We start from the raw sequence: 20,535 nt of genomic DNA, 5'->3' as shown, positions 1-20,535 counted from the left end.
TTATTTGTATGCGAGTTGACATCATAGACCCACAAACATTGGGTCACAACTCTGCTCTCTCTCCTCTCCACAAAATATTGTCTGCACAGTAATAAGAAAAAATGTTGACTTACACCATCACCATCAAAGGCTGCACCCAAATCATATTCTCCTCCTTTCATGGTGTTGACTAGGTCGGCAGCATAGGTCAAGTTGGGGTCAGGGTGGTGGCCCCCAAAGTCCTCCTTGGGGACACAGTTGACTGCTGAGTTGGCAGGAGAACCCAGCTCTTCACAGACTATCTTCTTCACATAAGGACCAACCACTGGAAGGACAGAGAGAGTCTTTAAAAACGGACCAATACACTCTGCTAAAAGTGTACAGGGAGAACACACTTGTCTACAAAATATCTTAGTACTAAAGAATAAACCATGTAACTCCTTAATCTATGATTAAAAAAAAAAAGTATTTCCTGCGATTATCTAACTTATTTCAATTTAGGTACCCAGTGTCCGCTGTCTGAATTTTAGGACTTAAACCACTCTCTGCGATCTATTTTTCACAAAAGTCAGAAGTTGTGCTCTGCTGTTTCCTACCTCCGTGCATAGCATCCAGGCGGACGTTAATGTGATTGGCTCCAGAGAGAAGATCCTTCAGTGCAGCAAAGTCAAAGATGCTCCTTAGCATTTCAGCATAGGCGTCCACAGAGTCCACAATCTCCACTGAGACAAATAAAGAGGAAACAGAGCACCATTAGGACAGCAGTAGACGTTGCTAGGCTAACTAACTATGATCACAAGCTGATCACACTAGTTCTATGGGTGTTTGATGGATTACACAAATGAATAACTGCATGCATTCATTATTTCAGATGACCAGATGATGTTTAAAAAAAAGCAGAGCAGCTCTCAACAAGACAAGCCAGTATTTGCTACCACGTTGCAGGCCGTTGGAATTCATTTTCAACCCTGACAGCAAAGAAATGAACGACTGAATGAACTCATTCTCTTTCAGGTGAGATCAGGACTCTGCGCTCTATGACACTATACCTGTGAAAGGTTTGAAAGTGTCCACTTCAAAGGTCTGTTTGCCGATTTTGGACAGATCCACTTTCAGCTCTGGGCAGATGTGATACTCCTGCAGGGTTTTGCTGATCTCAAATATTTTGTTTGTGATGCCCTCTGGAGCAGGTCCTGGGGGAAAAATAAAAGGGTAGTTAGAAAGAATAAACTGACAGATATACTATGGCAAATACAGACAATGTGGCCAAAACGTTCCGAAAATGATTCAATCAATGCACATTTCTGCTCATTGCGTGCAATGCAACATAATAGGTAGAAGTCTCTTGGGTCTGTAAACCCATCAAACTGAAGTTTATTACACTGCACAATACAGTTTCTACTCACCTCCACTGGAGATGTTGTACTTAATGCCAAAGTCTCCAGTGGGCCCTCCAGGGTTGTGGCTGGCTGTGAGGATAATGCCACCCACTGCCTTTAGCTTGCGGATCACACAAGAGACTGCTGGGGTGGACATAATGCCATTCTGACCAATCACTAGATGGCCAATCTGCAGAAGGGAACATGAATACACAGTCACACAGATTAAAGCGCCCATATTTTGCTCATTTTCAGGTTCATAATTGTAATTTGAGGTTGTACCAGAATAGGTTTACATGGTTTCATTTTCAAAAAACACCATATTTTTTGTTGTACACATTGCTGCAGAACCGGTTTTCACCCTGTGTGTTTAGGTCTCTGTTTTAGCTACAGAGTAAGACAGCTCACTTGTTTTAGCTACAGAGTGAAACATCTCACTTCTATACTATCTTTGTTGGGATTGGCACATGGGTAGTAGCTGGGTAAGATCACAACAGCTAGATAACTTTTTTACAACTTTGATCAGTACAAGGCAGGATTAGCTGGGAGACTTCTTCTAAACGAGGGCACACTTGTGGAATACCTGCAGAACAGAGACATGGAAGTAGTTCTTTTGTAGATTATGGTGAACTAGTGTGTGTTGTAGCAGTATTTTGCCATTTTGAACGAGCTAGCATGCTAGCACTAGCATGTGCTACAGTTAGCCACCTTGTCTCGCCTAGTGACGTAGAAAACCGTGCAGATTTTTAACAGTTCACCCGGAAACTGAAGGCAGAGTAAATGTTTGGGAACAATATAAAAAGATTTATATAAAAATTACAAATAGATAACATAATAGTAGAAACAGTGCATCTTGTAAATTACTATTTTTAAAATCGGGTCACACTATCTCTTTCCAGTAATTCCTATTTAAATATGCAATGTTTGCTTTGAGGAAATCTTATGAACAGAAGTGCCCCTGTCTCTGTACCTTTGGCAATAACAGTTACTCCACTGCTTCATTTCCTAAAATCAACCACTTGTGGAGAAACTGAAAAATAGCAGACATCTTTGTGCAACTTCAACCTAATGGCATCACTGACAAATACTGAATTTACCAATCCTTACTTTGCAGTAGCTGTATAAGAGACAGAGTGGCCATCTCATGAGAGAGATGGTCACAGATACAGTCTAGACAGCAGACATGATGTCCTGTACAAATATAATGAGGCTCCCTTATGCTTGCAGTTGGATCTACTATACTTGGGATAAGGGCATACGATGGTAAAATGCTGAAAATGGCAAATAAAACGCACTGTACATATGTACCATTGTCCATTACCCCATCTATGCTACAGACCTATGCAGGGCAACGTGACTGGCTGGCACGTTGCATGTCACGCCCCCTTCCCCCCCCCACCATTTCAGTAACAGAGTGAATGCAGGCAGTGGCATCTCTGCACAGCTCATTATGAAATAACAACGTTTGACTATTAGATTGGCTTCCTTTGACAACACTCAACCCTGTTTTCCGCCTTTAGGATAATTGTGCAAGACTAAAAGTCATTTTTAATCGCTGTGTATAACATCTCATGGTACAGCAACGAAGTTGCCGTTTTGTCTGCATGTAGCGTTAAATGTCAAAGGTAAATCGTTATCATTCATGCACTTATCCAAAAGTTCACCGGGGTCAAGATGGCGTCAGAGCCAGCCAGTGCAGGTGGGTTGGTGGCGCCTACAAAACGTGAAGGGTCATGCTTATCGACCTTTGGAGAATAACGTTAGCTAAAATCAAAATACTGGCAAGTAACGTAGAGCCATCATTTCTCCAATGGATGCCGAGAATGGGTTCAAGCTTGCAAGAGCATGTAACGTTATTTACCGGAGGTTTCATTTTAACAGTTTAGCTAACTTATCACTTAAATTAGGCTTTTAAAGTTGACTGAATACGTTTGAACCCTTAGCAAGAACTTCTGAGAACGGATAACTACTAGCAATAACTTAACTACATGAAATGTTATTAGTGACTTATTTACGTTACATTACTTTGTTACAAAAATGGTTATCGTTAGTATAAATGAATCGTCCTCTCCTGGTAGCTAGCTTACTGAGTAGCTAACGTTACACTAGCCCACTAAATACAGTCTGTTAGCTTGACGTTAACATGCTAGCTGAAATGCTAACTAGCTAAATGATTCGGTATGGCACTTGGTGTTCTCTGGGTTAGTGGTTGGCAAAGCAAAGGTGAAAAATATTTTCTTCTCCTACTGACCCCGTTGCCAGCAGCAATCTGAACGATCAACTGAATCGCGTCTTTCATGAAAAACCTCCCATCTCCGCCCACTACCACAGTGGCAGCCTGGCGCTCGGCAGGCTCGATGACAGAGATGATGCTCTGGATGAAGTTTTCCGCATAGTGCTGGTTCTGTTGAAACACAGTCACTCTCTTCCTCAGGCCGCTCGTCCCGGGCTTCTGGTCCGTGTACGGCTTGGTCTTCACTGTCGTTACTTTCACCATTTTTAACCCCCAGTAAGCACCGTGGTCGCCCCGTGTGATCCGCAATGTGTCCCAATGAGGAGGCGACTGCAGTGGCAGAGCAGCCACACGTACACACCGGACAACTCCCCCCTCATAGACCCGCCTTCTCGGTTTAAAGGGCAAGAAGAAACCATGGCGGTTTTCCTCACACTCAACAACAATGTCATATATACCTCAGACATTAGCAACATGTTAATTTTGCAACAATTAATTATGTATTCATTCCAGCGCCATTTGCGCTTTTGCATTGCCATATTTACAACCCTCATGGAGCTGTTTGTTTAAATGTGTATCTGTATGCATATGTGTAGTATATCCTATATAATTTTCAGACAGACTTTATATATACAAAATTATATCTGTATATAGTAGCCAAATGTTTGTTTACCTTGTTCAGCTTTGTTGTCCTTATTTGACGCCAAATGTTTATTTCTGTGTATGTACTCAGAGAGCAACACAAAGCCAGTCCACTTCCTTGTGTTCACACTTACTTGGCCATTAAAGCTGATTCTGATTCGTATGAATGTGTGACAGAAGATAATTGTAGTTTCCAGAAGTTGTGTATGTATTTAAAATAAATAACAATTTATTTTAATGCAGTGTGATAACCAATGGTGCACAGGCCTGTAGCAAGGATTATTGAGATACCAAGGTCAAAAGGGTTAAAATCCAAACATAAAATGACTGGAATCAACCTGTAAAATGCCCACCATCAGGTGTATGTTTTAAACTGCAGATACAAATGGAGTCAAAAGTTTAAAAACTCTTCATTCACAAAAAAACCCCAAAAGAAAAAAAATACAAAAGACATGAAAATTTTCTTAATTGTAGCTCTGACCCTGATGGTGCAAAATAACTTACTCTAGATTGACCACCTACCTTCAGGCTATCCATCCATGATCCATAAGCATCCAGTGATCTTTACAATCCGCTGTGGTACCTGGCATTGCAGTTGTTACTTCCATATAGAAATGCGGCAGTTTCCCAATGAAGGATAGATGAAGCTTCACATTTATTCATGCTTGAGCAGACTTGTGGACCCTTAGGTAAAGGCCAATGCACAGAATGGTCAATGACTGCATGGCTTGTTGTCCACAACTTTACACTAGCTGAAAAATCTGAATAGAAAATTGTTATTTTCACTCTTCATTCTAACCCCAACCGGCCCGTCAGACGCCGCCTACCAAGAGCCTGGGTCTGACCGAGGTTTCTGCCTAAAAGGAAGTTTTTCCTCGCCACCGTCGCACTGTTGCTTGCTCTGGAGGAAACTACTAGAACTGTTGGGTCCTTGTAAATTCTGGAGTGTGGTCTATCTGTATAGTGTCTTGAGATAACTCTTGTTATGAATTGATACTATAAATAAAATTGAATTGAATTGAAAAGTAAATAAACTAATTCATTTTCAAATAAGTACATATACCATTTAAATATCACAAAGCTACCCTTAGAAATACCCAGAAAGATATTGCAAAACCATGTTCTATTTAGGTGAAAGGCTGAATTTCACAGGGAGAATATTGTGAAATACTGTAGTACACTTCAGGTCACTGTTTAAAAAAAAAAAAATTGTGGCTTTTCCCTTTTTTTGAGGTGACAGTGGATAGACATGAAAGGGGGATGACACGCAGCAAAGGGCCACAAGTTGGACCCGAACCTTGGCCGCTGCAGGACTCAGCCAAGATGGGGAAAACGCTCTTACTAGGTGAGCTGGAGGCCGCCCCTTTAGGTCACTGTTGTTTGCCAGTTGCATCACAGTGTGTTTGATCATCATAAGCAGAACAAAGTTAAACATCAGACCTGCACATGCAAAGCACATACCAGAAGCAGAGTAAACACAAGCTCAAATCTATCAATATCTATCCCTGTTGCCATTTTTTGGCCCTGTCGATTTGTTGGCAAATCCATTTTATTTAATTATTTTAATCTTTGAAGAAATTTGAAAGAAAGTTTTATTTTCTTAAAACACACTACTTAATGAGTTTTAATACAGAATGACAAATTGGCTCACAACCCCTGAACCTTGACTGCCCTGAGCAGCCAAGTGTTACTCTGTGTTGGGAAAGGACGAGCAGACGGACTCAGGATTAAATACATCTCACATGCCATGTGACATTTAGTTAGCTTGCTCTACTGTTTCAGCAGAGAAAGTCAAAGGGCAAATAATGGCTTGGGAAATATAAATAGAAGGTTAGGACTGCGCTCAACTGGAAAGGCCAAGGGCAAATAAAGTTTAGACCTGAGCGCAATGCAAAGGAATGCATTTCATTGCCAAACCAAAATCCCCAGAGCCCCTTACTGTATTAAGAGTATGGAGAGTGGTGACCAATAGCTGCACGGTAACATTCAGGCTGAAACAGACTGAAAGAATATTCAGTAAGAATTGATTTGGTGATTACATCCAGGTTACATAACCATTATTTTTACTGCATTTACATATTTCAATGTGCAGTAACTACATGTTAGATCCAGCTACTGGCTCTTCCTCAAATCACCTGCATAAAATACTATTGTAACAACTGTTATAGGTCACACAAATGTCTGAGGAAAGATTGATTCTCAGCCATCATTGTAGAAAATTATACCAACTAGATACGATGTTGCTGTTTTGAGGAGAGCTGAAAGAAATCCAGGTGTCCCTTAAACTAAGTGATCTATTGAACAAATCTACTGTGGTGACATTCCAGGGAAAGCCATTCTAAATAAACAATCTCACTCATTACAATACAGGACCTTTGAAGTCCCACTGAAACAGCATTTGTACTGCATCTTCCTATTTTTATGCATTTCCTGTTGAAACAAGATGTTGATGTGGTGCATAATGAAGGGCTGAATTTAAAAGTGTAAACCAAAGAGATATCAGTTAAGGAAAGCCGTAATAGGAATATTTTTTATTTATTTACACGAGGAAAGGGATTCAAGGTTTTTCAGAGTAAAATATATAAAAACCCAAGAAAATAAAAAAGTTTGTTTTGGCCTCTACATTTAAATGACTGTGTACCAGGACATGATTAGCTGGACAATCAAAGGTGTATTTAATGAATATGAATATAGTATATAAATGAAATTGCTACAAGAAAATATATATTGACATTATATAAAGTAACAGACACATGAGTAGACTTCTTTAGAGATTCTTTCGTTTTTTGAAAATTATTAAATCTTCTGTCAATTCACCATGACACTAGCCATCATTTAAAGGATGAATTATAAATAGAAGTGACATGTTGGCAATATAATCCTTGATCTATACACTTTATACATTTAAAATGTTAATTATTGTAAAAGGAGTTGTGAATTTTTAGGAAACATGTCACACATACAAAGCAGTAACAACCATTATCAGCAGTACTTTATCACTACAGCAACCATCTCTCGCTGCCATTAATAGGTAACACCTCTGATTCATCAAGTCAGAAGGTCTCAGTTCCTGATGTGTGACATATGAGGCAAGTAAGCCTTGAACATGGGGCTTCTAAAAGTTAAAATGATTATGCAGTGTTCCTTTTGGACATTCTTTGTTACAGTAAAATAACACATTTGGTCTGACCAGTCACACAGTTTTCACATTGCCAGTTGATACAGAATAGTAAGTTTTGTATCCTATTAAAAACCACTGGTTTATGAATCATTTCCAGCCATTGCTTATCTGTATCATTAACCTAGGTGAGTGATGGGAGTACAGCTTAACTTAACTAGCAGGGTAGTATGGTCTCCACACAGTTGTAGGTCCAATCTTGTTTCTCATTGATGGGCAGGATGTGTTGGCACACCTAGAAGACAGGATGTTTGTATTAGTTTCAGGTACACCATATTGTTATTTCTTTACATTGTCCCATCATATCTGTTATAATAAAAGTATTTTCATATTCAGAATGAACAATTTAATTGCACATTTGTATGTTGTATAATGGAACATTTTCAAAATCATGATTTTTTTTTCTTGTTATAATGATTAAGACTTTGTACCATCTTAGTCCTGGCTGGCACCTCAACAGCAAACACACTCATGCCTCTGCTGCTGCAGCAGTTCCTGCTCTGCTCATTGTTTACATGGACGGTTACTTTCTGGTTGGCCTGCAACACAAAGGGTATTTGTCACTCCCCTGATCAGCTTTTATTCACAGCACAGAATTTGAAAATGTTGGTAGCTAAACAAAACTGTAGATACATAATCATAACTAAATAGTCTAAAAGAACACCATGTTTTTATTTTTACTGAATAAAAAAAACGTAATTTACTGTATATATGTGCTTTATCAATAGAAAACTAAAAATGAACAGATAACCTGATCCTTATTTAAGAAAGAATACATCTCCATGTACCATGTACTGTTGCTATGTCTGGACCTAGTAACATACAGGATACTGAATGTGTTTACATGTACCCTCATGTATCCTCAAAGTTGCTAGCAGCAATGTAGTTGAAGTGTAAGGCAATGAATAAATGTAAAAAGAAAAACAAATGACAAATCGGTAATAGATAAACTGCATATAAATGTAACCATTCCCACTGTTCAGTAGTTCCCCTGTATCACCAGGTCATTCTTTCTGAAGGGGGTCCTGTTGCTATGAGAATCAACACGATGGCTGCATATCAATTACAAACAAAGTGAATGGTCTCTGCAACCATACTCTGGACAGAGTGACAAACAAAAAACCTTTTTTCCACTTTTTTGATGAATAGTACCTTATGGATTTATAAAATAACTTATTCACACTAATTCAAAGGACTATAATCACCCTGGTGGCCATTACAATGTATGGTAATTAGACAATCACACAAACATTCACTTGTCTCTTTGCAATTCTGCTAAAACTGTGCAGGCAGCTTCACATCTCGAACACTGAATGTCCTTGTGTCACATTTTGGATATCTAAACTTCAGAAGTAAACTCTACCTGCACACTCAGATATACAAACAGTTTGTTGTCTACCTTGTTGGCTATGAGGGAGGAGATCCTGTGTTCTCCTCGGTAGGTGTAGATGAAGACGTTGTCTTGTCCCCTCAGTGCTTTGGCCCCTGTCCTGGCTGTGATGGACTTCTGGAGGGCCTGGATGAGAAGCTTGGGCCCTAAGTCCATACTGAGTGGCTGGATGGATGGCTGAGTGCCTTCACAGTATACATCTATCTGGAATGGACAAGCCTGACAGAGTGGGAGGTACAGGAGGGAACTCATTTAGTTAGTATAATGCCAGTGAGATTTTGAAAGCCTGGAGTGTTCCTCTCTGTATGTGTCAGTGATTTTTCCTGGATTTTAAGTATTTGTACTGGCTTTGATCATGGAAATCAAATAGAGAGAGAAGCAGGAATTCAGTCAATTCAGTAGGTAGCTGTGTTATGTTACCGGCTTATTGAAGGTTAAAATGTATTTTCTTATATACAGTAAGTGTTAAATCTAAGCCCTAAATTACGGCATGTCAGGACTACGAAACGTATCAAAACTTGATTGTTGATTGATGTGATTGTTTTAAGCGAGAGCAGATGTGTAAACTTACCTCTACCAGCTCCAGCATTCGGTTGTAGCCCATGGCTTCCAGGGTGATCCACAGGTCCGCAGGGTCGCCATCTTTCTCTGTGGCCTCCATCAAGTTCAGCTCCATAAAACCCTGCAGTGTCAGCTGATTCTTTCTCATATCAAAGTTTTCTGCAAACCCAACATCAATAATGAGAGCCATAATGGACCCCTCCCCCATACAACATTTTTTTTAATGGACACCCAGTTCATCATAATGAAAATTATTACCTTTGCAGACAGCCCAGGCATCCTTGTCACATTTCTCTCCACTTGTCCTTAGCTCAAATAAATTGTACTCCTCTAGACTGAGCAAACCATTCCCATCCAGGTCTATTAGCTCAAAGATGTCAGACAGTACCTCCCTGTGGCGCAAAAGAAGCAACACAGAGACATGTTATAAAAGAACATAAACCCGGACTGCTTATATTCCTTCACCGGCCTATGTTCATGATCTCATGTAGCCATCCACTCAACTGCTGTGGTGACAACGGTGCTAGCAAAGCAGTCCACTTGGGGTTCTTTAAATCACAGACTAAACTGTCTTTTACCATGCTGAAAACCTGAAGACATAAAGACTTTATACATAAATAAACATTCTCAATTGTTGGACATTAGCCAAAGCGGGTGACATTTGATAACATTTCGCTATGTGGTTTCTTTTCTATCTATAGTACACAAACACGCATTAGCACACACTCACTCACACACACCTGAGCTCCCTGGTGAGGTCTAGTTCTCCAGTGTCAGTCCTGTAGATGAGCTCTAACGGTTTATTAGAAAGGCTCTTTTTGCTCCTTTTCTTTAGTTTGCAGCCACTGGTAAAGGGAAGCAAGTAGTATGTCCCAGCATGCAATTCTCCTTTCCAAACATACTTCTGTGGGAACAAAGGAGTAGCAAAGTTGTGTATCCTGGAATGTAGCACAATCAAGTTTCAACTCCATAGTGTTAGAAATGGCTACCTTTGGCCTGGCAGAATGCCAGCAGACCTACAAATATTTAAATCAGGGGTAATATTTAATGTAAAAACAAATTATATCAACATATCTGGAAAGGATTAAAATTGAAATGTGAATATTAGTGAATATTCTAGTACAAGTACATCTCTCAACACACACAAACCTACTTCTTTGTCTTTTGACTCAGTGAAACACACTAAAGTTGATTCCTCTCTAATTTCACCAGCTGACATGACAAAAAGAGCTGTGTCCACTGTCATCCATGAAGAAGGCTTGTCTGAAAAATAACACACGATAACACAATATGCCAGGCTTAGGAATAGAATACAATATAGGTATAGAATACAATATTATAAAACAAACAAAAAACAAAACCACATATTCAATGCAAAATTACCATATAAAATTCTGGAATATAAATTTAACATATGCAGGCTTCTGATTGGCTGTACACATCTCCACCACCTACATCAATACACTTTCTGCTATTGCATGCTCTAATTCTGTGAACTGAATAGCACCCTCTTCTGGTTGTTTGTGCTCAATTATAGCGCACTGAGCTGGCACACTATCAAGCACGTTTCCTACAAAATCTCACCTGCTGCCACAAAATGTGTGGTCTTTTTGTTTATAATTCATAATCTGAAAATTACTGGGCCGATACTTTATTCATGTTACAATGTCACAAAAAGCATCATTAAAACGCGACCAAAAAACATTGGTGAAGCAGCTGTGCAGGAAGCAGTCCAGGAAAAAAATTAAATGTAGGAAAAATGAGACTTCCAAGTAATGAACCCTGAGGGATCAAATCCAGAATTCCTACCAGCTCCTGAGGTGCTGTCCTGTTCCTGAGACTAATTTCAGACAGGGAACAAGCAAAAATTAATAACCCAACGACTAATGGGGTACCCTTTAACCATTTTTATGTTTTTTGTTTACGTGTAATATAAAACAGTGTCAGTACCGGGTCCGTGGCTGATGCTGAGTGGTTGAATGGTTAGGTAGACGTTAGTTGTCTGGGGGACGTGAAGCTGGTACTGTAGAGAGCCGATACTCCCATCGTCCTCCAAGAAGAAACAGCCCTTTATATAACTGTGATGCCACTCCTAGAAAAATGGATAACATTTCTGCTTAACGACAGTCCCACCACATTCATACAAAGGGATATAGTGGGGCAACTAAAGAAGAGAAATAATGCTTTCTGATCTTTATCAGACCAAGACCCAGTTGTTTGCTATTTTAAGCCTTTTGAAGTATCGTACCGACTGTACGGTATATCATGTAAGCGTGTGTAGCCTAATTTATTTTGTTATGTGTGGTCTCTGATTAGATCCTGACGCAGTCCCAGCAAACTGTTTTTCTGCTTGACAAGAAAATGCATTTATTCATTCAACAGAAACCCAAACTAATTTGCAGTTTCTATTAAAAGGAGGATTGATCTTGTGACAGCAGAAGTACATTTTGGCATAAGAAAAAGTGAATTAAACAGTCAATCATAACAGTGAGATTGCTCACTTGATTAACAGAAAGTGCCGTTGTGATAATTATCACTCCAACCTTCAGAGGGCATGTTCATTATTAACCAGTTCATGTCAGCTCAGCAGCATGTAAACATGGGTTATACACCTGCTGATCCAGAGGAGGGCAGAAGTGTTACACTGTGTTTCTGTTTAAGGCTGAGGTAAATCTCCCTCTAGGACCTGATATGGCAAATTGGAGTCCATTTAACTTTGATAAATACAGCCTTTTCAATCTTGGGCCAACGGTCATTCAAAGCTACCAAGAGGCTACTTTGGCAATATTTATGAATCCTAATATTTCTCTCATTTTGAAATCCTGTTGTTCCTTCGTCTGGCAGCACAACCAAAATGAGGTAATAATTTGAAATTGAACAGGAACATCAAAACAAGGAAGTTTTCCTTCCACTCATTGGAGACACATTAAATGAAAACACAGTTGGTGTGGACACACAGTAAGAGGACACTGAGGGCCGAGCGACACCGGAATTGGCTATATATCCTTTTAGTGGACAAATAAATCACCAAGTTAAACAAAGAAAGTACCATAAAGACGGAGCATGTCACTCTTTTACAGAAAAGCCATTTTCTTGGGAGGTGAAAGGTATAAAAGATCAAACCATAACACTTCGGTGGTTTGTCCAGACAATATTAAATGAGGGAAATTGCCATAGGCACCCATCAACTGCTTAAAGACATCAGAATTAATGCCCCCATGGAGAGAGGGTCAGCCTGCAGACTAATACAGGCGCTGTCGCCAGCTCCGGCCATGGGTTTGATTTACTGCAACACAGAGGGTCGCAGGACACCAAACCAGCCACAAACACAATCACACGCACACGCACACACGCAAACGCACACGCACAAACACACATTTAAACCATGACATTTACCTTATGTTATAATTGTAACCCATACATAAAATCAAATCCTGAGAATAAATAATATCCTTTACTAGTAATGTTTTTATCACACAAGGCACACACACACACACACACACACACACACACACACATACCGCTACAAAAACACAGCCTGCCTTCCATCCACCCAATTATTAGCCTGTGGCAATATAACAGCCAATATAGCGAGCAGGACTTCCTTCGGAGGTAATCTCAGGACACACATTCTTTTACTTCGATGATGTCTGGCCTTTTTCAATCTCAACCTAGTGCTTGGGCCTTAGAGATGAAGCAGGGGGCTGTTATTTCTATTTATTTATTTATTTATTTATTTTTCTTGCTGTAAAGCAAACCAGCCGAGGTTAAGCCAGAAAGAGTGAAAACAAAGAGTGTGGGATCAATACAGTGTATATCTATCCACCCTGGGCTAAATTCGCCCATCAAAAACACTGGGTAACAGTGACACTGGGAGAGAAGTGGGGCTCCAAGGTCCTCGCTATCATGGAGTCTCTTACAGAAGTCAACATACTAAGACTTCCAGGTTTTGTCAGGTCAAACAGTTCCTTTTTCAGATTCTAGCATGTTGCTTGGAAGTTAATAAGCATATATTAGAAATATGTAATGGATGAGTTTTTATTATAAATTACTGTATTAAATTCAATTTACTATCATCAAGCATGTGTATTAACATTAGTAAACCTGAACTAAACTGGGACTAAAAAGTGATTATATTTATGCTATCACTTTGTTTAGTATGAGCCTTTCATGCGTGAGCTCAGATATAAAAAACAGGGGGGAGTGCTGATTGAAAAACGGGCTTTCAGAACATTTTTTCCTATATTTTTGCCATTTCTTTGACTAAGTGATTAATTGATTAATGGGAAAAATAATTGTCTTATTAATCGATAATTAAGTTATTCATTAGTTGCAGCTCTTAAGTCATTATGATTATAGAGGGGGTTACCTGCAAGCCTGAAGGCTCTGGTATTTTGCTGCCCTTAGTGCTGCTGGATGTCATTGTGATTGAGTTCGACAGGGAAGACCGTCTACTGCGAGTGGAAGGACGGGAGGATGATCGGCTCTCTGAGAAACACACATCAGACATTAAAACTCACATGGATAAACACAACAACGCTTTTGCTAAATATACATCCAAAGTTATTAGAAATAAATCAAGTTGCCGCAACAGAACACTCAATTGATTAAGAACAGCCCTCCTGTCTCCAAACAGTAAACACACTGTTAAAAGAGAAATGAGATGCATAAAATTGTTGGCACTGTAATCTGTCTTCTCAGACGTCCAAATTCAAGTGACGATGGCTACTTTGCCTTTGGGTTCTGTGTGATCTCAAGATCAACTCCATTTTAATTAATTATGGAGGGCTTTTAAATCACACATGGTATAACAGCACCCTTTCAAATCCATTATCTTGCACAATGCTTTCCCTTGAACTCTAATTGAAGTCAGAAGATATACATTCACTAATGAGGGGTCTGAATGTTTCCAAGCTTGGGAAATCGAGATGCGAAATAATGTGATGGGTTTACAAGCAAATTACCAAAGCAGAGAAATAAATAGACCCACTGTCATGGTATTTGTGATGGATCTTTTTGTATTGATGGCAGTATGTTAATCTAGAGGACTTGCAGCTGTTCTGTAAATGTGGACATTGATGCACTGAAATCTCACTTAACAAAAGCTTCAATGTAAGTTTATACTGAATGTGAGTTTATAGCCGGTAATGTTGCAGCGCTAATGGTTTCCTGCTGCTAGAAATCTACATGAATTTAACTAAACAGACCAATTGAGAAACACCACAACAGTTCCTCAATTAGTCTGACTGTTTGCAAAAACATGTTAGACACGTAACACCTGATATGGTCATACCTGATAATTAATTGGTATCTCTTCAATTATTTGTTAAACAATTAGCCAAAATGACCCCTCTTCCATACAGTTGTAACACATTTATCAGTGTATTACTGGTTTATACTGCCAGATGGAGGAGCAAATGAGCAGTCAAAAGTGTTTTTGAGCTCCAAGAATAACCCATTCAATATGTGCGATCACGTCGCATTTCGTGTAAGAGCCTTGTTAAAATGTAGTGGGTATAAATCAATACGTGGGAGAGGCACAATAATGTGATAATCCCGACAACTATGTGGGAGCTCATTTGTTTTTGCAGTGGTGGTTGACTGGGCCCTCCTCTCGACCACAATCTAATCCCTCATCATCTCCCAAGTGAGAAGTGGTAGAATCCTCCGAATCAATAACATGAACATGGAATGACCACTTAAATCAACCACATCTGTCTTCCCACCGTGGGCCTCTCCTTGGCTCGCTCATCCAGAATCTCTGTTCTTCTCTTACCTCAATTCTGGTTTTAAAGTGCAAAAGTAGACTTTTTCCATCCACTTTCAACTGGCTGAAGGTGCTGTCTTATACAGAAGAAAAAAAAATCTGTTTGTTCATTATCTGTGGTTGCAGAAGGGAGAAGCTGGACTTGTCAACATCAACAACTGGAAAATCAAAACTACTGCTGTTTACAAGAAGGGGATGAGCAGACTAGTTACTGAGGAAGCTGAGATCCTTCAACGTTGGCAGCAGAATGTTCTACCAGTCTGTTGTGGCCAACGCCCTGTTCTCCTCCGCCATCTGCTGGGGCAGCAGCATCGGAGCCAACGAAAACAGACTGAACAAACTGATCAGGAAGGATGGCTCCGTTATTGGCTGCAAACAGGACAAGTTTGAAGCTGTGGTGGAGACGTGGTCACTGAACAAACTGTTATCTATCATGGATAACCCCGACCACCCTCTCCACCCCCCACTGGTCCAACAGAGGAGCACCTTCTCTAAGGAGCTCCGACAGCTTCAATGTCGCACGGACCACTACAAGAAATCATTCCTGCCACAGGCAATAAAACTTTTTACCACTTCATCACTGAGTGTTAGATAAGACTCATAGACAACACAACTGCACTAAGTGCACCTTGCACAATAGGTTTATCTACAGCTTTATCAATAATAGTTAAACAGTTGTATCTTTTTTAAATTATTTGTTCTTATATTCTATCCTATTATTATTTCATGTATATCGTATCCTGTTATTTCATGTATATTCTGCATGTGTGTTGTGTGTCTGATATGTTGCTACAACACTGGAATTTCCCTTTTTTTTGGATCAATGGAAATCTATCTATCTATCTATCTATCTATCTATCTCAGTTGTTGTTTGTTTAAGCTATGAAAGCATATTTTTGGCAGGAGCGCCAACTCTAAAGCCATTGTTGAAATGCAGCATTTTTCATCAGCGTAGATGGAGCTTTTATCAATCTCTTAATGGCAGAAGTGATTATCCAAATCAGAACGCTTCAGAGTCCTCTCCCTCCAAACAAGCTGCCCTAATTGTGTGGCTATTATGATGTATGGACTGTCTTAATGAGGTGATTTGTCACAGGGGGAGTGAAAAATTGATCAATAACACAGCTATTATTTATTCATCAAAACTAATCGGTGAGGCGTATTGGGGCAAGCAGTGAGTTTGCGTTGTGCAACTATAAATTGGAATCTGAAGTATACATGATGTGCAGTGGACATTGGCTGCCTCTTTGGACCTGTACATTGTGCCGCACACATTGCCATATGTTCTGAGTCATACACCAATGAGAAAAAATAAGGTCTGCTCTATATATTTTCTCAATACACAGTGTATATAGAGACACTGACTATAGCAGTGAAAAGGCAAACTGAACTCATTTTTTTCTTGTGAACTTGCTCTTCATGTATATAACTTTCAATAAAAATTGCAAACAGAAAATTACTTGACTGCTAAAATTCAGTGGCAATTACTTTTATGTTAGATTATTCTGGGAAGTCACATGTTGTACCTTTCTTGAGTGTGGTGTCTGATTCTGCCTGGGGTGTTTCTGGAGGCTGAGGGAGAGTGGCTGCCGCTTGTGCTGCTGCTGCTGATGATGCCGATGACACTGAGCTCGTTGGAGGGCTGTATGACTGACTGCCAAAGTTCTGTCTCTTCAGCTTGGCATTAGCCTCGAGCCTCTCCAAAGCAGCCATCTGACACTGCTCTGCTGTAGACACAAGCAATCTGCAAAACTGACAGCAAGAGGAAACCAGCAGTGAGAGCATGTTAAATGAGGATGTTCTGAGGCAAGTGAGAAGGTCAGAGATATCTTGGATGGAGGTAAACTTGACAACAAATAAAGCTAATATTGGAGCAAATCATACAAGGGATAAACTGTTTTTTAAATTTGCTGTGCCACTTTGCATCACTTATACTTCTATATTTTATGTGGATTCAATTCAACTTAAAAAAAACTGTTTTGAACAAATATGTTTCTATCTCGAACATCTCCATTTTATTGTCTTTGGCGTCACCCATGGCTATTTGCAGTAATTGCAGGTTAGGTGTTTTTGGATCTCACTTTCATTTTTTTTGAAGTCTCATCATCTGAAGTCATCGCTAATTCTTTGTCTGTTTGGCCATAGTAACCGTTTACTCACAACACTAGCAGAACCTGGAAAAAACAGTACACCGCTTCACACACAAGAAGTTGAAGAGCGGGTGTGTTAGCTCCGCCTATCTTTTCTTTCAGCCCAATCACTGCAGGGTGATGAACTTTTTCCCGGGAATCCAGTTTAGAATACTGTAAATTAAGCTTTTCCTCAGTGGGCCATAGGCGCCATAACAATTAGTGATAGACAGTGACTTAACAGACATGTATTTTAATGAAAATGTTCAAGAATATTACTTATAGAAAAGTTATTTTTATCACTTACTGTGGTGCAAAAGTTTTTCTCCTGACTGCTTGGGATTGTAGCCCATCTACGGCATGTTGCAGCCTTTGTTCTAAATCTACACTGGTGTATTGATTATCTCAAGAGGATCAATCAGATGACATTTAAATACCTGACACACAAAGATGGGAAGAATGTATTTAAAATACACTTTTTTAAACAGACTTGGAAAGATAAGATAACCTGACAATTGTGGTATATACAGCAGAAGTGAATTCATACTTATCTAAACTTACTTCTGCATAGTCCAGTTTTCCATCTTTGTTGATGTCAGCCAATGAGAAAATAGCATTCACCTCTTCAGTGGTCATTTTCTCTCCTTTCTGGAAGATTAAACACATTTTCTTTAGCAGTAAAAACACTTGGACAAAACATATTTTATCTATGAGCCGTTCAGTGATTTTAATCTATTAATCTGTTAATCCGTCTACATCTGTAATACAAGTGTAACAGGTCTACTGATGCTGAGGAAGCAGTTGGCTAATTGTACAGCATCACTTAATTCCCTCAAAATTAACAATTGAATCGAAAGGGCTACTCACAGTGGTGAGGGCCTTCTCCAGTTCACTGTGTGAAATGTAGCCATCACCGTTGACATCCATCTTTTTGAAGGCTCTCATCAGCTCTGTTTCCTCAGTTCTCTTCTCATTTTTAAGAATCTCACAAAAGTCATCAAAGTTCAGTTTGGATGTTCTCTGGGTCCAGTATTTATTGAGAGTTGCATTGGTTGGATTTCTACCAGCCTGCTGGAGAGCTGAATAGGATAAATGGGAAAGAGCATTGAAACTACAGGCAGCAATAGTAACTGTGGATTGTTTGTTTTTCTGACATAGTAGCATCCTCTTGACTCATCCAAGAAGTCATCACACACTCTTCGAGGAGAATAGTTTCCAGATGACATTATTGATATCTAGCTAGCAACTAACCAGAGCTAACATCATATGTTAGCTAAATAATACGACTATGAAACCTCTTTTAAATTGGCAAACGTAACGTTAGCTATATGCTAGCTAGCTAGTTAATCGTTTTAAGTTAACGTTATCTTACCACGACATAGCTGCTGTTTCGAAGTGATATATGTCAAACTAGATCTGAACACAGCAAGGTATGCGGCTCTGCAATGCACGTAGAAAGCCTCCTCTTCATCAGCAGGACGAAGTAACTCTTGAAAAGACATCTTTGAATACACAGATCAACCTGTGGTGGTTAACGTTAACGTTACTGTTAGCAAAGCTAATTTTGCACTCTCGCTCTCCAGCTTAGAATCCAGACGACAGCCACATATGGCAGCTAATTTGGGCTAAAAACTACAATTTTTTACATTTTCATCATACCGTAAAATTCATCTGAAAGCATGCGAGATGCATTTTACTGAATCAAATCCGCGTTAGCAGTGACATTTTGCCAAACACCGTTGCTATCTCGACAGTTGCTAGGTAACCGTCTCTGCAAAAAACATAATCGTGGTTCACCAAAATTGACACGGAAGAAACAGACGTTAACTTTCCCGTTCCAGCTAAAACTAATTTAATACGTATTCAACGATATGAGGTGATACGGTAATAATCCTAGTGTTTGGAAGACAAATGAGGATTTTTTTTGCAATTCTGACAGTTTGTTGCGTTGTTCCAAATGTTTCTACAAGAAGGCGACATCCGGAACTATATATATAGACAGGTGAGGTTTTACACGAACTATTTGAGTGTAGCAAAGGCGCCAGATTCATACATTTGTGACGAAGAAGCTTCTACTAGGACAACTCTAAAATGCCGCAAGTGTTCTTTTGTCTGCATAAACTTTTTATGGTAACTAATAAGACTTTCTGAATGACACCAGCTTCCCTATCAAAGACTTACAGCACTGTCTGTATATAGTAACCACTGTTAATGTTGACCACAGGTTAGCAAAATTACCATAACATTGCAGTCTTTTGCTGTAATTGATGTTGTGAGAGAGTGTATTTTCATGATAATATAAGCGGCACTAAGCCGAGTAATGTTGGTTGTTACTGCTGAAGGTTTACATGCAACTCCTGTAATTTTATGATCATAAGTTGTTTTATGGACTAATAATGTTGTCACTGAAATACTTTGTTAATATTACAGTACAGTGATGATTCAAGTAACCAAGAATGATGTCTTAGATAACTTATTAAATAACTCAATTCATTGGCACTTAATTAGTTGATAGTTGTTTGGTCTATAACATGTCAGAAAATGGTGAGAAGTAGTGAAAGTCAATCAGTGTTTTCCAAAGACCAAGACGTCTTGTTTTGTCCACAATAGACATTCAGTTCACTGTGGTTGAGGAGTGAAGAAACAAGAAAATATTCACATTTAAAAAGCTGGAATCAGAATTTTTTACTTCATAAAAAAAGAAATGACTCAAACCAATTACTCGATTATCAAAATAGTTTGCGATTAATTTAATAGTTGACAACTAATTGATTACTATTTGTAGCTTTAATCTGGGTAGTGAATGACTGAACTCTTGCAGACCCACAAATAGAAAACAAATGGGACGCAGGGAGTTACTGTAAAAAAGTGTTTGTTCTCTGTTACCTTTTTCTGCGTAAATGAGAATAAAAAAAACTACTGACTCGCATTAATAAATAAGATTTGATCATTCTATAGTTTATAACTACGGTTAATGACTGTACTATAGTAACTATAATGACTGTACTGTAAGCTGCCAGACAAATAAGCTCAATCCAAAAGCTCCATCCTCAGTCCACCCTTGGAAATAACTCGTCTGAATATCCTGCCACCTCATCTTAGATCATAGTGCTGGGGATGTTTTTCCTGAAAAGCACATTCTTTATGACTATTTGGACTACGACTTTTAATTTAAGTTTTACTATGTGTATTGTAATCCTTGTGTGATAGATAATACTGTCTCATTCTCAGTCCACAATGCAACAGTAACTTTCTATGTGCCAGTGTACTCTAGATT

General features: G+C 39.2%; 2 protein-coding genes across 2 annotated transcripts in view; both read right to left on the bottom strand.

The window, feature by feature from the left end:
• The window catches only part of pgm1 (phosphoglucomutase 1), an 8,320-nt gene extending 4,362 nt beyond the window's left edge, over positions 1 to 3,958 (bottom strand). The window contains exons 1-5 of the mRNA XM_032525827.1: positions 3,610 to 3,958; positions 1,386 to 1,548; positions 1,029 to 1,172; positions 576 to 701; positions 114 to 304 (exon numbers count right to left, since the gene is read on the bottom strand). Of these exons, the coding sequence (XP_032381718.1) occupies positions 114 to 304; positions 576 to 701; positions 1,029 to 1,172; positions 1,386 to 1,548; positions 3,610 to 3,855 (870 nt within the window). The 5' untranslated portion in view covers positions 3,856 to 3,958. The remainder of the gene's footprint in view (positions 1 to 113; positions 305 to 575; positions 702 to 1,028; positions 1,173 to 1,385; positions 1,549 to 3,609) is intronic.
• Positions 3,959 to 7,128: 3,170 nt separating this feature from the next.
• efcab7 (EF-hand calcium binding domain 7) lies at positions 7,129 to 19,103 on the bottom strand. The gene is made up of 13 exons (XM_032526416.1): positions 18,631 to 19,103; positions 18,126 to 18,337; positions 17,820 to 17,906; positions 16,656 to 16,881; positions 13,732 to 13,850; positions 11,313 to 11,454; positions 10,516 to 10,625; positions 10,103 to 10,266; positions 9,621 to 9,754; positions 9,373 to 9,521; positions 8,811 to 9,020; positions 7,843 to 7,950; positions 7,129 to 7,646 (listed from the first exon to the last, which is right to left on the bottom strand). The coding sequence occupies exons 1-13, from the start codon at positions 18,758 to 18,760 to the stop codon at positions 7,569 to 7,571; spliced, it is 1,869 nt and encodes a 622-aa protein (XP_032382307.1). The 5' UTR covers positions 18,761 to 19,103; the 3' UTR covers positions 7,129 to 7,568.
• Positions 19,104 to 20,535: the final 1,432 nt, after the last annotated feature.

Source organism: Etheostoma spectabile, chromosome 9, assembly GCF_008692095.1.
Source record: "Etheostoma spectabile isolate EspeVRDwgs_2016 chromosome 9, UIUC_Espe_1.0, whole genome shotgun sequence".
NCBI lineage: Eukaryota > Metazoa > Chordata > Actinopteri > Perciformes > Percidae > Etheostoma > Etheostoma spectabile.
The sequence above is the reverse complement of the archived record's forward strand: the minus strand, read 5'-3'. Positions and strand labels throughout refer to the sequence as shown.